This window comes from Vipera berus (genome assembly GCF_964194415.1).
Source record: "Vipera berus genome assembly, chromosome: Z".
In the NCBI taxonomy this organism is placed as follows: domain Eukaryota; kingdom Metazoa; phylum Chordata; class Lepidosauria; order Squamata; family Viperidae; genus Vipera; species Vipera berus.
Window position 1 is genome coordinate 97,102,436 of NC_138205.1, and position 17,920 is coordinate 97,120,355.

The following is a 17,920-nucleotide window of genomic DNA, read 5'->3' on the forward strand; positions in this document are numbered from 1 at the left end:
ATCTTCCATATATATGCATTGTAATCATCGTCCAGAATTATCAGTTCTGGTGGTGCTACTCTAAAAATGTTGGGACTAAACATATGAAGAGTACAGAAGGACAGAGCTTGTGAAAAAGGAATTTCTGACATTTTTCTTTTTGTTAGACAATTTCTTTCAATTAAGTATGACAAATACGCAACAAAACTTTTGCTTTAATTTAAAAAGCTTCATGCTTAAGGCATGCTATGACTGCATTCATAGAATTATTTCTTTAAATGAGCATTAGATAATGGGAATAATGGGATAAAATTATATATACATTCCTGCTGACACTGATCTATCTTCAGGCATCTGTCTTGGAACCCATTTGACTTTGGTACAGGAAGCTGGCATACATTGCAAAAGAAAGCACTGATCTCCAATTGTCATTTTGTCAGGGTTCATTATTATCTATTTTTTCCCAGATCAGAAATGCAAATAATGTAAATAAGCAACTGGCATTCAAAACTATGGGGGAAAAAAGGCCAGGATATCATGTCACAGAGGGAACCATGGAAAGAGAAGATGCTGGATTTGAATCCACATATGAGATACTCAGAATCAGCCTAAATGGCTAATTACTATTTGTAATAATTACCATTCTTGAATTACAATAAAAATTGAATCCTAGCCATTTAGACTCTCTGGCATGTTGTACTAGCCTTGGGGGAGTCTAACATAGCCATAATTGTTCTTAGAAAAATAAAATAAAGCAAAACAAACTGATGCCTGTAGTCCAAAGTATTCTTTGGAAATATGCCAGCCACCTACAAAAAGTTTTTTTAAAAAAGTTAAGATGAGATGGTGGCCAATTCCCTAAAGGGATAAAGTAAGGAATAACATCTTCAACTTAGCTTCTGATAAATGGGAGTTTAGAGAATTGCAAATTTCTGAATGGGCCATCCAATTTTTAACCATGCCTATGAAATGCCTTCTTATGTCAACCAGTAGAAATATGTTGATTGTTCTGGTTGTAGAGAACAGTTGGATCTCAGTGAGACTTTCTGTTTCTTAGACTTCTTTTGAAACATTTTCAAGTAAATGAGATCCATTAATAACCTTTACATGATGTTTATAATAGACTGCATAGAAGCAAAGCATAATCTAATATCTGGGCATGGTAAATCACAAAATAATTTTAAAAGTGATTATAATAAAAGGACTCATGGTTCTTTCCAAATTTCAAAAGCCTGTAGTCCATGCTGCAGTAGTCCAATTACAACTGCAATTGAGCCCAAAATTTCTGTTGCTAAGTAAGATAGTTGTTAATTTATTTATTTATTATTTATTAGTTGAATTTATATACCGCCCTATTCCCGAAGGACTCAGGGCGGTTCACAGGGCAAGTTAAAAACAATACAAAAGAGAGAATAAAATTAAATTAAATTAATACAGCCCACAATTAAGATAACATTAAAAATTAAAAATTAAAATTAATTTAATTTAATTTAATTAATATAACTTAAAATCCCTCAGTCCAGGCCAGACAATTCAAACAACCAAGTTTTTAAATCTCGGCGAAACGAGCGAAAGTCGGGAGCAGTCCAAAGCTCCATTGGCAGTTCGTTCCAAAGGGTGGGCACACTCACAGAGAACGCCCTCCCCCTGGGAATCACCCGCCGGCAATCTCTGACCGGCGGAACCCTAAGGAGGCCCTCCCTATGGGCATGCACAGGACGATGGGAAGCTGATGCTGGCAGCAGGTACTCCCTAAGGTAATCCGGACCCATGCCATTTAGGGCTTTATAGGACATCACCATTGAATTGAATTTTTTCTCCCATTTTATGACTTTTCTTGCCACAGTTGTTAAGTGAATCACTACAATTCTTAAGTTAGTAACACAGTTTTTAAGTGAATCTGGCTTCTCCATTGATCTTGCTTGTCAGAAGGTCACAAAAAGAAATCATTTGAACCCTGGGACACTGTAACCATCATAAATATGAACCAGTTGTTGTTCAAGCCTCTGAATTTTGATCATGTGACCATGGGGATGCTGCGATGGTCATAAGATGAAAAACGGTCATAAGTCACTTTTTTCAGTGCAGTTGTAACTTGAACAAATGGTTGTAAGAGGACTGCCTCTAATAACAATCTAAATTGGAATGAAAAAGATGCCAAATTGGCTTGATAGAATATATTCCATTAATTTCAAGAAAGAATGAACAAGGGATAAACTATGCCAGAATTCTTCAGCATTAAGAAGCTAGAGATAACTTTTCTAGATTAAACATATGAGATTCTAAGTATATTAGAACAGATTTTCTGAATTGGGAAAAGTTGTAAAATACTAGGAAACTAAAATAGGGTTTCCTCAAATTAATGAACTTTAAACGTATGAGTAACATCTCTGGATGAAACTTTAAGAGATTGGAAAAACTCTATAATGAAGAATAATTACATTATTGTTTATTAGCTGTATTAAAATATTTCCTAATGGTTTATCAGAAACTTATGGGACTTCTATCTCTAAAGGTTTATAGGTTGTACCGTATCCACAGAGTAGGTTCATTCTAGATCCCTTCTCTCTTAATTTCTCTTAAATATTATCATCTTGTGGGATCAAAGAAGCTTTCTTTATATGCTTTAACACTAGCACATTCCCAAAGGTGGTTATAAGTGGCCTTTTGTCCCCTGATAAATCCAAAAGATATGGATATTTGATGGAACTTTTTTTGGTGCTTTGATTATTTGCTTGTATTTTTTTATATAATATTTAAATGGTTAGCAGTAGCAATAGCACTTAAATTTATATATTGCTTCACAGTTCTTTACAGCCCCCTCTAAGTGGTTTATAGAGTCAGCCTACTGCCCCCAACAATCTGGGTTCTCATTTTACCAACCTCGGAAGGATGGAAGGCTGAGTCAACCATGAGCCAGTGAGACTTGAATTGCCAAACTACTGGCAACCGGCAGTCAGCAGAAGTAGCCTGCAGTAGTTAGAAGTTTTATATTTCTTTCTATTTAGTTCACCTTCCAGAGTTAAATGCTTAAGATAAGCAGCTATATATATATTTATAATATAATAGTATAATTCAATTCCATTTCAGTGTTTATTTGTCTTTAATGACTGCTTTTCAAATTCAAATTATTTATTATAGATCAATGATCCCAACTATATCATACTCACTACATAAAACTTACTACATAAAACAAAATAGAACATGCAAAATAAAATAAGGCATATATGATAAGAAAATATACAATCATGATTTTTATATTTATAATCATAAATATTTTATCATTTTATATGATCACATATATTAGTCATGTGCAATGATATAAACTGTTTTGTTTAAAATATTTAAACAATAAAACTAATTAAAAAGATGCATAGGTATTTTTGCTTTGGACATTTATATTCTATTTAATATAAATATTAAAAACGTATGATGTAATTTGTTGAATAATAATTGTAGCACCTATTTTTCATTAGGTTTTAACTAGGAACACCATATCTTTCTCTCTCTTTTTAAAATTGCTGGAGATTTTATTCCCAGAAGTTTTGTTTTGCATTTATTTAACTCAGAATATTCTGATTTTTAAAAAAGATAATGACATTAATCCATGTATTGATTTTCCCTAAATAATTATTCATTATCTGACAAAAAACTCAGCTTGAAGTTTGAGCTACTTCCTGCTGGGCATAATCTCCCGTATTCTTCCCCCCCCCCCCCGTTTTAGTTAGGCTGAAGCTGCAATCAGGTTATAAATCTTCAGAAATTAATAATGTAATAAACAACAATAGTGTCTCCTCTTCCCAAACTGATAAATTTAGAAGTGTATAGATTTTACGATACTTTCCTTTCAAAATACTGGATACTTCACTAACTTCTGTATAGGATGTTTTTATAAAATATTGCTAGGTGGATTCAGAATCAAGTTAAAGAAGAAAATCATGAAAATTGTAAATTATAGTTTTTTATGTTTTAGTTGTGAAATCTGAAGAACATAGTAGTTCTTCAGACATAACCCTTTACACATTCCAGATGGATTGTATATCCATGACATTAAAAATATACTCAAATAAAGAACTGTTGAAAATTAATTTCAAACTGATTTCACTCTTACTCTAGAACAAAATACGACTAACAAATATATTTTCATAGGATTATGGTATCAGGTTTGATTCTTTGTCAGATTCACAAGCTATTTGTATAAATATAATTGCATTTAGAATGACGTATGGTATTAAAGTGCTTTATTCAAAGTAGATTCCCACCATTATGGAGGCTAAAACATATAAGGAATGGTTGCTGGAATTGGGTATGTGTAGTTTAACGAAGAGAAGGGTGAGGGGTGACATGATAGCAGTATCCCAGTATCTCAGGGGCTGCCACAAAGAAGAGGGAGTCAAGCTATTCTCCAAAGCACCTGAAAGCAGGGCAAGAAGCAACGGATGGAAACTAGTCAAGGAGAGAAGCAACCTAGAACTAAGGAGAAACGTCCTGACAGTTAGAACAATTAACCAGTGGAACAACCTGCCTCCAGAAGTGGTGAATGCTCCAACACTGGAAGTTTTTAAGAGGAGACTGGACAGCCATTTGTCTGAAATGGCATAGGGTTTCCTGCCTGAGCAGGGGGTTGGACTAGATGACCTCCAAGGTCCCTTCCAACTTACTTCTTATTATTATTATTATTATTATTATTATTATTATTATTATTATTATTATTATTATTATTATTATTATTTACAAACATATAATTTTATTTACAATTCTAAATTACATTGGCAGAATCCAAATCAATGTTAAATAAAAAGTCAATGCTGTTCTGTGAAAAACTACAGTTCTTGTTTTAAAATTAAAACATCATTCCAGAGGGACTATTGTCTGGAAATGTTGCAAACAGATTACAAATACAAACTAATATTTATAGTCATTGTAGCAAAAGAGCATCTAGAACACAATGGATTTTAATTCTTCCTTCCACTTGTTGCACATAATCAAATTGGGTCTGGAAAATTAGGAAATCTTTTGGACTAGATTTGGACACATAGAATAGATAAAAAGAAGAGAAAAGTGAAAAAAGGTTCATAAGCAAAAGACCATCCTCATAAAGTTGGCTACAACTTCAAATATTTTCCATATTGCAACTACAAATGCAAATGCACAGCTACATAACAGTTTGAGGCATAAAGCTTTGAAAAATCCATAGTTGGGTCATTACTGCCAATAAAAATGACAGAGAATGTGGGTAAACATTCAGTTTTTCCAGAACTTTTCATCAGGTGCACAATAAGCTTAAGATGAAATCCCAAAACCTAAACCATGTGTTCTGTATTTCAGAGTTAATTTTAAGATGGAATATTTAGGGAAACACGTTTGTTAATGGAAAAAGTGTAACTTAAACATTCATGAGGATAATTTAACATAATTTTTAATTATGCTTTAAAATCTAACTGATTTTAGAAAAACAAGTTTCTAAAAATGTATTTAAATAATATATAATCTAACAAAACTTTATTTAATGTGGTGGTCAGAATTTTTATGTTGATATACTTTTTATATTGTCCTCAACTACAAGATTTGTGTTTTAGTTCCACTAAAATATAGGTAGTCCTTGACTTACAACAGTTTGTTTGGAAAAAATATTGGCATTGAAACAAGTGACTCATGGCCATTTTTCACTTACAACTATTAAGACATCCCCTTGGTCACATAATCAAAATTCAGACACTCGGCAACTGACTCATATTTATGATAACCTCAGTGTTCTTGGATCATGTGATCATCCTTTGTCCCTTATGACAAGCCAAGTCAATGATGAAGTCAGATTCACTTAACAACCATTTTACTAACTTAACAACTGCAGTGATTCACTTCACAGCTGTGGCAAGAAAGGTTGTAAAATGGGGCACAACACTTAACTCACCAGCAGAAATTATGGGCTCAATTTTGGTTGTAAGTCGATGACTATCTGAATATGGAATATACTGTAATTGACTGATTTGTGCAGTATAAAGTTTGACTAATTAAACGGATCAAAATATTTCAAAAGCAAAACAACCTTAGTCATTTATTTTTCTAAAAATAAAGAAAAAGAATGCATTTCTTTCTTACTCTGATAATTCTTGTTTATAGAGATCCAGATTTTCAAGGAAGCTATTTAATAATTTCAAGTATACAAGATTTACAGGAATTTAAGAGAATTCATTCTCAGAATTCATATATCCTTCCTATTTCTGAAATGTTACAGGATAATATATCCATTCCGTTATTGACTCATCATGAAATCCAGTGGAAGTTCAGATTTCATCTCTCTAAATTTGATCTCTGGAGGAAATAGTATATGAAACATCCAGGATGTTATATTTAGTACAAGTGATAAATGGAGTTCAGACCTATTTATTTCCAAAGAGATTTATATAATTTGTTCTCTAATAAGTAAGATGTAAGAATTTGGCAGTCTAACTAATCAACATCTACCTGGAAGTAGATCCTACTGACATGATAAAACTTAGTAGGTTTAAATAATTATATGCAGTATTGCAGACTTACAAAATATTTGAAAGCCTGTATTTTAAATGACTAGCTCAAGCCACTCGTTATAAATTCAGTTTAAAACCAATAATTAACATGGGACAGCCAATCTGATATAGTGGTTACAGCACCAGACTAGAAACTGAGAGACCATGAGCTTTAATCCCATCATAAGGTCCTAAGTCAGTTGGGCCAGTCACTTTCTTTCTCTCTCAGGCTGAGAAAGCAGAAAACAGCAAACCACTTCCAAAAGCTTACCAAGAAGACTTGCAGTCATGGAATATTTTAAATATGTCAAATTCGCGGCGTCATGTGACATCACATAACGTATCGGGACAGTTTACCCTGGCTGGCAATGGGGTGGGCGTGGCTTCCACGTGACCTGTCTGGCTCGCAGGCCGGAAATTTGATACCCCTGTTTTAAGTGGTTAAGCTGAACTATATCAATTTTACAGAGGTCTAGATGCTTTATGATGTCAACATAATTTAAAAATAATTGTTAGAAGTTTTAAGAGATAATCTACAGAAAGATAGCAATAACAGAGCAGAATGGGTTGAAACCTATGAAAATATTTCTGCTAAGTGAATGCAGATAGCCTCCTAGTTGGCTTAAATATCAGTTTAGGTTTCTGTGTTTTGGCTGAGTTCTAAATGGAGAAGATTGAGAAAAAATAATGATTTTTATTATTGTAAAAAGACCATTATTTTATCTCATTATTGCTTGCCAGCTGGAGTTAGCACATATTACAAAATGTAAAACACAATAATTCACTGTTTAATTTATTCTGTGCTGTTCTATCTGATAGCTTATTTTTTAAAAAAATAAATAAATTATTAAAACACATTTTAAAAATACATAACATAATAGCATTTTAAAAGACCTGGTTGAATGATAAGCCTGAATTCATTTTCTAACAAATAAGAAGAGATAAATAAAATGTTTGAGGATGTTCTTCCATAGTGTGGGAATTATCTTCAACATGTTGAATGAATTGACTTCTGAAAGTATTGCCATCTTTAAGAGAATTCTGCAGTTCTTAATAACTGGATATTACTTAATTTGATTTGATAAACGTGGATTTTGCAATTACCAGTTTGGTATAGTGGTTAAGACATCAGACTAGAAACCAGGAAACTGTGCAATCTAGTCATGTCTTAGATACAAACACAGCTAGGGCAAGTCATTTTTCCTTAGACCTAAGAAGGAGGCAATGGCAGACCACTTTCAATATCTTCCAAGAAAATTACAAGGAGTAATCCAAGCAGTCACTAGGAATCAACACCAACCTGAAAGTACATATACAAAATTGTTCTAATAATTAAGACTATACTGGAAGTGGCTTTTCAGCTTTTTATTAGAAGGCAGAAAGGCTTTACTGATCTGTGTGAAAGAAGTATTCATTTCTAATCCCCTTTATCATGGGTTTATTATTATGATTTAAATTTATTATGGCTGCCCATAAGGCCCCCATTAAGCCAGATGTGGCAGCTCAGTCTAAAAATAACTACCATTAAAACATAACAAGGGCTTTACAGGATACAACCTCCAGGCCTGGAAACAGAGTCAAAAGGAAGACCCTAAAGATCTTCCAAACCCCTAGGATGTCATAGGTATCTCTGGGATGAGGATATTCCATAAGGCAGGGTCTGCTGCAGAGAAAGTATGTTTCCTTGGTCCAATAGGATGACTAGTTTCTGAGAAGACCTCAGGTGAACCTCAGAAGTGATTGGAAATAGGCAGTCTGTCAGATAATGTTCCTATGCCATGGTCCAGTTGTCAGACTGATTTTTATACCATTTCTGTCCCTGACCCAGTTCTTACAAGGCTTTAAAGTCTTTTTCAACATGGATACTTGAGATCTTGAAGTTCAACCCTGCAATCTTAGGCTTGCAAAGCTTATGCTCAGTCACTGAGCTATGGTCTTCTTCTCTCCCTTTGGCTTAGTGTATACTTCATAGTAGAGCAGAATTTATTAAACCAGGGTTGCTGAGTAAGTCAATGGCTCAATACCTATATGATGATCAGTCACAAATAAATCATACTCTGCTTTTGCAGCTTGTGTGAATCTAACCTCTGTGTCAGCCTTGAAATCTAATGCGTAGGTTGGCCAATTCAGTCCCTAAATTAGAGCACTTACCCTTAAATTTCTTTCATTAAATGGAAAGTACTAAGACTCATGCCAAGAGAATAATAAATTAATTGACTCTATTCACAACCTGGTCTAATGAAAGTAAAAGTGAATAAAAGGAGTTAGGGAGAAAGGGATTGTCTTGTTTTACACAGACTATTTGTTGATTTTGCCAAAAGACATCTAAATTTAGAGACAGCTCAGATGGTTTAACTTATGCTTTCTTCCAGGCATTGCTTGTATGTGCTAGCCAACCTAGCTTCCCTTAGATTGACTTAGACTCCCATAGGCTTACTCACTTCCTTAGACTAACCAATACTTGCCAATTTACACCTCTTTTTACATATGACCTTTGCAGTTTAGCCTATTATATTTCAAGCAATTTTATCTGTTTTTCCATTCTCTTTGCAATTCTTCTGCAAAAAGACAATGACTTAGATATATATTCTTACAAGCAGAAAGAAAACTAAAGTCTGATTAGAACTGACCAGCCCAATTTTTCTTCCTCTAGAGAACATTGCCATAAAGGACTATTATTAAAAACTTGGCCAGACCTGTTCTCCCACTTCCATTTCCTTGGGTCCTCAGAGGGTCCTTGCCTTGATCCTTTTTACGTATATGTTTTATTAGAGTGAATTCAGTTAAAATATCTTTATCTACCTGTGTTTGCCCAACACTACAAACCAGCTTGGACACACAAAACACCCCATAGTACAATTAAAAACCCAGAGTCACTCCTAGACAAGATAGGTGGCATATACATCTAATGTTAATAAATAAATAAACAAACATTAATAGCATTTGCTATTTTATATGCATGATTATATTTGACATTAGTTTCCTCATGTTCACATTCTACTTCAGGCTCTTTTTTCCCCTCTATCTGAATTTCTCAGATATACAGAATGTTATTTTTCCTTTCACATTAATCCATATTTCCTTAAAACAAACCAGTTGCAAAACTGAACACATCTGTTCTTTCATCTGTCTTAGTAATAGGCTATGATCATCTACTTCTGAACATAAATAAGGTTAAAGTTTACCAACTGATTAATCTGAGAGCTACAGTATTTAGTTTGAACAGACATCTCTCCTTTTTTATTCTTTTTAGTTCACTGTGCAAAATACAAGTTGACCTTATATTCTCTTGTGATACAATTCAAAATTTACAAGGATGTGTCTTAGATTTCCTTCAGCCAAGTTTCATAAAATTTTAAGGTCTCCAGTTTGGGGGGGGGAGTTGGTTACATTTTGACATAATGGAAGATTGCTGTTTTTGTATTGTTAGTCTTTGTTTCCATTAGAGGTAATTCTTGACATACAACCATAATGGGGACTAGAATTTCCATTGCTAAGCAAATGTTGCTAAGTGAGTCACACATAATTTTACAAGCATTTTGCCATGGTTGTTAAATGAATCATTGCAGTTAAGTAAATCATGTGGTCCCTCTTCCCCCCCTCCCCATTGGAAGCTGGCTAAGAAGGTCATAAATGGTAATCACATGACCTCAGCAGGCTGCAACCATTGTAAACACATGCCAGGTGCCAGGTGTTGAATTTTGTCCATATGACTGTGGCAATGTTGTAATGTTCATAAGTGCAAGTCATATCACTTTTTCCAAAGCCATTGTAACTTTGAATAATTGCTAAATGAATGGTTCTTAGTTGAGGACTACATGTGCTGAATAAGGGTATAAGATTTTAATTTATCATAGTGATAGAATAGTTAAATTTTTTATCTTGATTTGTTCATTTCTCTTGAGCTAAACATGATTTTTTTGCTACATTGTATACTTTATAGGTAGGGACGCAGTGGCTCAGTTGGGTTAGGATGCTGAGCTTGTCGATCAGAAGGTCGGCAGTTTGACGGGTCGAATCCCGAGTGCCGTGTAACAGAGTGAGCGCCTCTTACCCGTCCCAGCTTCTGCCAACCTAGCAGTTTGAAAGCACGTAAAAATGCAGGTAGAAAAATAGGGACCAATACGGTGGGAAGGTAACAGCGTTCCGTGCACCTTTGGCATCTAGTCATAACCACGGAGACGTCCTCGGACAAGCGCTGGCTCTTTGGCTTTGAAACGGAGATGAGCACCGGCCCCTAGAGTTGGAAACGACTAGCACGCATGTGCGGGGGAACCTTTACCTTTACCTTTATACTTTATAGACTGAGAAGTTTGAATAAAATACATATGAAGTCATTTTGGACAAAAATGTATGCCCCAGCGACCATTAATTTCACATATATATATATATATATATGTATGTATGTATGTATGTATGTATGTATGTATGTATATATATATATGTATATATATATTTATATATATATACACATACACATACACATACACATACACATACACATACATACACACACACACACACACACACATACACACACACACACACACACACACACACACACACACACACACACATATATATATATATATATATATATATATATATATATATATATATATATATATATGTCAAATACTTGTTAACTATTTAGATTACCTTGCTAGGCCCCAAGCAGTAGTCACACTGGTGACAGCTCATATATTTGTGTAAATTACTAAATTATATATTACTAAATTATATATTTGTGTAAATTACTAAATTTCAGTCTCCCTTAATTCTTTGTTAGTAATTTACACCCCCCCCACACAGACATTATATATATATATATATATATATATATATATATATATATATATATATATATATATATATATATATATATATATATATATATAACACATCACTCCAAAAGAATGGAACATACAAAACAGTAAATAAATATCCACCTTTTACATCTTATCAATTTAGCTGACATTCCAATTGAAGTCCTTCCTTTGCCCAATAAAGATTTGCTTGTGAAAGATTTGCACAGGTAGTTGTCAACTAACAACCAACTAGTGACTTTGAAGATATAGTGGTGCTGAAAAAATGACTTTAACTGGTCCTCACACTTAAGATTGTCATGATCACATGATTAAAATCCATGCGGTTGGCAACCACTGTGTTTTTATTATGGCTGCAACTTCTTGGGATAATTTACTGTTACCAACAAGAAAAGTCAATGAGGGAGGCCATATTGGCTTTATAATTGTATAATTCACTTAATGACCATGGTGATTTGCTTAATGACCCCAGCAAAAAAGTTGTAAAATTGAAGCCATATCACTTAACTGCCTCACATAGCAATGGAAGTTCCAGTCCCAATTATGGTTGTAAGTATATATGTATGTATACATGATGCAATCTATGAGCATGTCTGTCAGGTGCCACACTTCAAAAATGGGCAGATGAGGAAACTGAAACAATTGAATTAGTAACTTATTGTTTATTAGCAATAGTATTTCTTTATTTATTTTGCACTATCCTATCCTATCCTATCTATCCTATCCTACCGTACTCTACCCTACCCTACCCTGCCTTATATATATACCCTACCCTACCTTACCCTACCCTACCCTACCCTACCCTACCCTACCCTACCCTACCCTACCCTACCCTATCCTATCCTATCCTATCCTATCCTATCCTATCCTATCCTATCCTATCCTATCCTATCCTATCCTATCCTATCCTATCTCCTAATATCTCCTGTCTCATATCATTTCCTATATCTTATAATTTTCTATCTCCTATCCTAATCTATCCCATCCCATCCCATCCTTCTAAATCACAGCCTAATTGTGTGCAGAGAAGAAAACTGTGTCTTTCTATGAGGTAAATACAGCATATAGAGATAGACAGACAATGACAAACGAATGTTTTCCCCACTTCTCCAAACATGTTTGTTCACTTGTGAATGAAACTAATGAAAAAAGGATTTGATAAGATACAAGATACAGTATGTATTAACCTATAGTTTACCAAATTCACCAATTTTATATCAACATAATCATCCCAAACATTATACTTAATGCAGGCTGGCATTAGCCATCGTATCAACATTTTACTAGAGGAAATTCATTGTGAAAAGTGACACGTATAATCTATCAAAAGAAGTACATGAAGAGAACAAGCATTATGAATCTTTTGACATTGTTTCTATGAAAGCTTTTGACAGTTGGCATAACAGCATTTCTTCACATCAGAACAGTTAGCAATTAAATACATTCCTCATTTGACCAGATTTGTTTTACTAGCCTACTTTGGCAAATTGTATAAAAGAAATGTGTGCTCAGCATGGTGGAGAAGCTTTTTACTAATCTGAAATCATTATGCCCAATTTCTAGACATTTCTAGTTACAATAGCAGACTGAACATAAATAAGTGAATTATTCAACCTCGCATTATAGGTCTCAACTTTAAAATTAAAATTAAAAACAAAATCATTTTAATAGAATTTAAATTAATTTCCAAATGTATTCTTGATCTATACATTTCGTGAATATAAAATATGACTTTGGAATACAGAAATATTGTGGTTCTTCAGCTAATGTACAATGCATCATGCTATAAAAGTCCTTGAGGTTGCTTTTTTAAAGCTCTGAAACGTGAATAATTAGCTATAGCCAAAGATATGGCAACTTTCCCCTTTCCACAAGTTTCCACTGTGCAGAATTTTCTATCCAGTCCTTTCTCCCTTAAGAATGACATATTTTCGATATCCCAAGACCACAGTATAAATAGATATTTAAGATTAATAAGCCTGTCTGCTTTTAGGGGTGCAAATGAATGTCTGTGCTCCAACACTTTATAACAGTGGTGAGCTAATCAGCCAATTACTGAACAGTGGTGAAACTAATATTAATAATGGCATGTTGGTTCACTTTGGCAGAAAACCCAATAGGATCTTGGAAGATTTTTCAATCCTCAGATGACTCAAATGTATTTTATATTTTTTTGCTAATAAATACAATGCTTGGAACACCAGACAACTACTTGGAAACTATAAATATACAAATGAAAACCCACAAAAATAGTTAAATTAAAAAAATATATTCAGATTGGCTTATTTTAAATTCACATTTCTGTTACCAATCTAAGGTTTTAAGCAACATATTCTTGGCTAGACTTCTAACATGAAATAGGCATGCAATTTTATAAATATTTCCTAGTAGATACAATAGTTGCAATACCATAAAACCATTTGAAAACTATAAACACATACCTACAAGAACCTTTAAACAATAACCATTTATTTGGAATGACTTTATCCTAAATAGTTTCTTCCAGTGCATTTTTATAGGATACCATATGCTGAGCCTGGTTGAAGAAAAGTACCTCTTATTGCTTTCACACCAAGTTCTGACAATTCGGTCTAGTGGTTAAGGTGCTGGCCTACGAACCAGGAGATCATGAGTTCCAGTCCTTTCCTAAAGATGAAAAACCGGCTAGGTGGCTTTGGATCAGTCAATCTCTTTCAGTCCAACAAGGTTGTTGTGGGGAAAATAGGAAGAGGACGGAGTATTAGGTATGTTCATTGCCTTGCATTATTTATAAACAATAGTAAAGATGAGATAAAAATCAAGTAAAGGTTTCTTTTCTCTTTTCAACAGGACATAAGGACCAACTGATAGCTCTTACCAGAGATCTGAGTGGATCTTCTGAATATATCTCAGAAATTAATCATAGGCCCATCAAGCCTAGGACCATAGGTTACTTTTTGCCTGTTTTAAGCAATCTAAAACATAAGGAGCGAGCACCTACTGTTGCTTTTTCCCCTGATGAGAGATGTATGGCCATTTACTGATGGTGTTCTTATTTGTTTGCATGTTCTGATTAAAGGTAAAAGTTTGGTTCCAGAACAGACGGATGAAATGGAAACGGGTTAAAGGAGGGCAACAGGGAGCTGCAGCCCGAGAGAAAGAATTGGTAAACGTCAAAAAAGGCACTCTGCTCCCTTCAGAGCTTTCTGGTATTGGTGCTGCCAGTCTCCAACATACAGGGGACTCCCTGGCAAATGACGACAGCCACGACAGTGATCATAGCTCTGAGCATGCACACTTATGATAAGGCAGGAAGGAATCCTAGCTCTGTTCTCAGGAAAGCTATGTTTAACACAGTGAGCTTATGTGGACATTGACGTATGCAAGTGACTGACTTTCTGACAATCAAAATGAAAGTAACTTAGGATTTACTATTTCTGCTACTCTTGAACTATTATTATTTTTTGTGCTTAGATTCAGTAAGTGCCATGCCTCCCATGTGCCTTGTGAGTAGAAACAGGAGATACATTTGTTTTTGAACATTCCAGATTCGCTTGTCCTTTCAGTGACAATGGAGCAGATATTGTTGCTTTAGCTTGCATCAAACAATGACGTTGCTTTCCACACAGTGTCAACAGAAACACTATCTCAAGAGGATAAGAATTGTATTTTAACTCTGTATATATCTACTTTTCAGCATTTTTACTTTTCACTCATTTTAGCTGTGCATTCATATTAGCTGACCGCAATAGTCACCCATGAGAATAAATGGCTTTTTAAAATCTGTTTTTTGTTTTGTGTTTCAGAGTTATAGAATACATGCAGACATTTGCATTCACATAACAAGTAGTATAAATGAGTCTGCTAGTTGAAATCCTTATATCATAGACAAAACAAATTTTATGTTGCATTTACTATCAACTGCTGCTAATTAGAAATTATTAAACCTTGTTCCTCAAATCTTACTTTCTAACAGCAAAGGTATTTTTTAAAGAATCATGCCTATAATGAAAATAAAACTAAATCTTAATTAATAATTAGAATTTATTACTACAATAATATAATAGGCATATGATTCTTGTAGCTGGATATAATTCAGAGTAGCACCAGTATATCCAACAAAGCTGCTTAAAAATGAATTGTGAACAGTATTTTCTTACAAATGGGAAAGTTGTTACCTTCCATTATTCTGTGTTAGTAATCAGGTATTAATTTTCCAATATTAGGTATTCAAATTAATAAGGTAAAGTTCTCTGTGTTATGATCAAGTTTTATTAAATATGTTTGTGTACAGAACACAAAAAATAAGGATATTTTCTCCCCTCTTTTAAGCTTTTGTGTATATACAATGAAATAGGAACAATCCAAAAATTTAAACAAAACATTGATTGTACTTTGTAAAGGAAATGCTTAATAAATGTTCCTTTTGAATAAGACTTGTTCTTCTTTAGAGTTTTATGGACAATTGAAAATATTAGAACAATAATATTCTCTATGGTACTTGTGTTTGCATTGTACAAATGGGGTACTTCATATTGGATAAAGCTTTTACCTTGATCCAGTGGGGAAATTCTTTCCTCTAATAGGAAAAAGCAATCCGAAAAAAACCTTTTGCCAAGAACAACATGGACTATGCTAAACTACTTTCCCAGGTTTCATACAACTGTGAAATGGATATTTTTCTTCCACTTACTATCTGGAAATGGAAGGAGGGAAATGGCAACTTTAAAATGTGGTGTAAATTAAACAATCATTCATTATGATCACAACTATTTGAAAATACATAAGTCTCCCAACATTTTTAAAGAAAATAAATTTTAATAAATAAATATTAAATGGAATTTAACTAATAATAATGTCACATCCCATCTCATCATAGAATTTGTCAGAAGAATAATTTGGGATTTCAACTTGAGCAGGGGTTGTGCAAGAATAAATAAAAATGAGATCCAGACAGTTGTGAGGAAAGAAGAAACATTTATTCATAAAAGCAAAGAGTTTGCTTTTAGTGGCAGCTGCAGAAAAATGGGATACAGCAACACAGTTTTTATATGGGACCTTGTCCTGGTATGGAAATGTCAACATGCTGATTTTAGGGTGATACTTGTGTGTGTGTGTGTGTGTGTGTGTGTAGGTATATCTATGATGTTTCTTCTTGTGAACATGCAATTCTGCTGGGAGATCTAATTTAATTTATTTGTGTTTACAGCCTTTATCCTTTGATATGTGGATTAGGCCTGGGTAATTTATTTGGGGTTTTGTGAAAGTCTGAGTAATTTTCCCTCCCCCCTTTTGCTATTTTTACTCGATTAACTTAGTTCATCTTGACTGTCAATTATCTAGTGGACATGCTGATTCTCAGTCCAATGTGGATTCTGTTAATGTTTTAATGAGAGATGAAAGTAGTATACAAAATAAAATACATTTTGGTATAAAACTTCTCACAATTGTCCCCTTGTGTACACACACACACACACATTTGTAATATCATAAGGGAAACATCTTTAGGAAGAGTGGTTCATTAATTAACATTGTTAGAAAAAAACTCCAATGCTGTAGTAATTCAAGTTTTTCAATCCTATTTTCTATGGACTGAGAAATTATTTTGAGAGGAAAATAATTTGAAAGGGACAATATAAGACCAATTATCCCAACAAGTGATAACCTTCACACTCTTGTATACCCAGTCTACTACAAGTTTTTCTTGGAGTTTTATTTGATGGGAGGTTCTTTTATAGTCTTATTTTGTCCACATGCATTGTTGATACATGGTACATCAATAATAATAGCATATATTAGAGCATGCCAATAGTTACAAGCATACAAACGATTATCCATTTTCCCCACTATCCCTCTGTTCCATGAGTCCCAGTATATATCAATCAATTCTGTTACTCTTCAGTGATGACACTCTGGTAGGTTAGTCTTGGCATCTATTGTGATCAGCAGGAAGAGGTGCAATAGAACATCATTGGTTGGTGAAGGCTAACCAAGTTCAATGCTATTTAATTTTCAGTAGCTTGGAGAACTCTTTCTGAAGTGACTATTGAAGTCTACTGAATCAAGACAATTGTTAGCATTATTGTGCGGGAGCCAGGTTCCATTAACACTCATGATACATCTATACCCAGTAGAGCCAAGTCTGTTATTAAGTGTCCAATCAGGTTCCCCCCCCCATGTTTCAGATGGACTATTGATTAATCAAATACTGTTTACCCTCCTCCCTTTTTATCCTTACCAGACAACATGTTAAGTAACAAAGATAAAACCCAGTAAATATGCTCTCATGACTCATTTAGGATTTTTTAAAGATAAAACACAGGTAAAAGGTAAAAAAAAAGTCACACAGCTTTAGGTTTTTTTTTCTTACTGGCCCATATGGAGTCAACAATAAAGAAATGTCAATTGATAGGGTTACTGATAGAGGATGGAATACAAATTTGTTTTGGAGACAGCACAGGAGATTAGGCAACAGTATGCAGATTAGGCTACAACAGTTGGGAAAGCAAAAATGTGCCTTTTTCCTATGGCTGAGAGAAAATGCCCTAAGTCATCAAGGTGGCTTTCATGGTTGAGGTAAGACTTGAACTCACATTCTTCTACTTTCTAATTTGGTTCTTTAAACCA

At 34.0% G+C, this 17,920-nt stretch overlaps 1 protein-coding gene across 1 annotated transcript in view; it reads left to right on the forward strand.

Moving 5' to 3' along the window:
* Positions 1-15,644, forward strand: part of MEOX2 (mesenchyme homeobox 2) — a 58,515-nt gene extending 42,871 nt beyond the window's left edge. Inside the window, exon 3 of the mRNA XM_081343573.1 lies at positions 14,373-15,644. Coding sequence (XP_081199699.1) covers positions 14,373-14,597 — 225 coding nt within the window. The 3' untranslated portion in view covers positions 14,598-15,644. The remainder of the gene's footprint in view (positions 1-14,372) is intronic.
* The last annotated feature ends 2,276 nt before the right edge of the window (positions 15,645-17,920 follow it).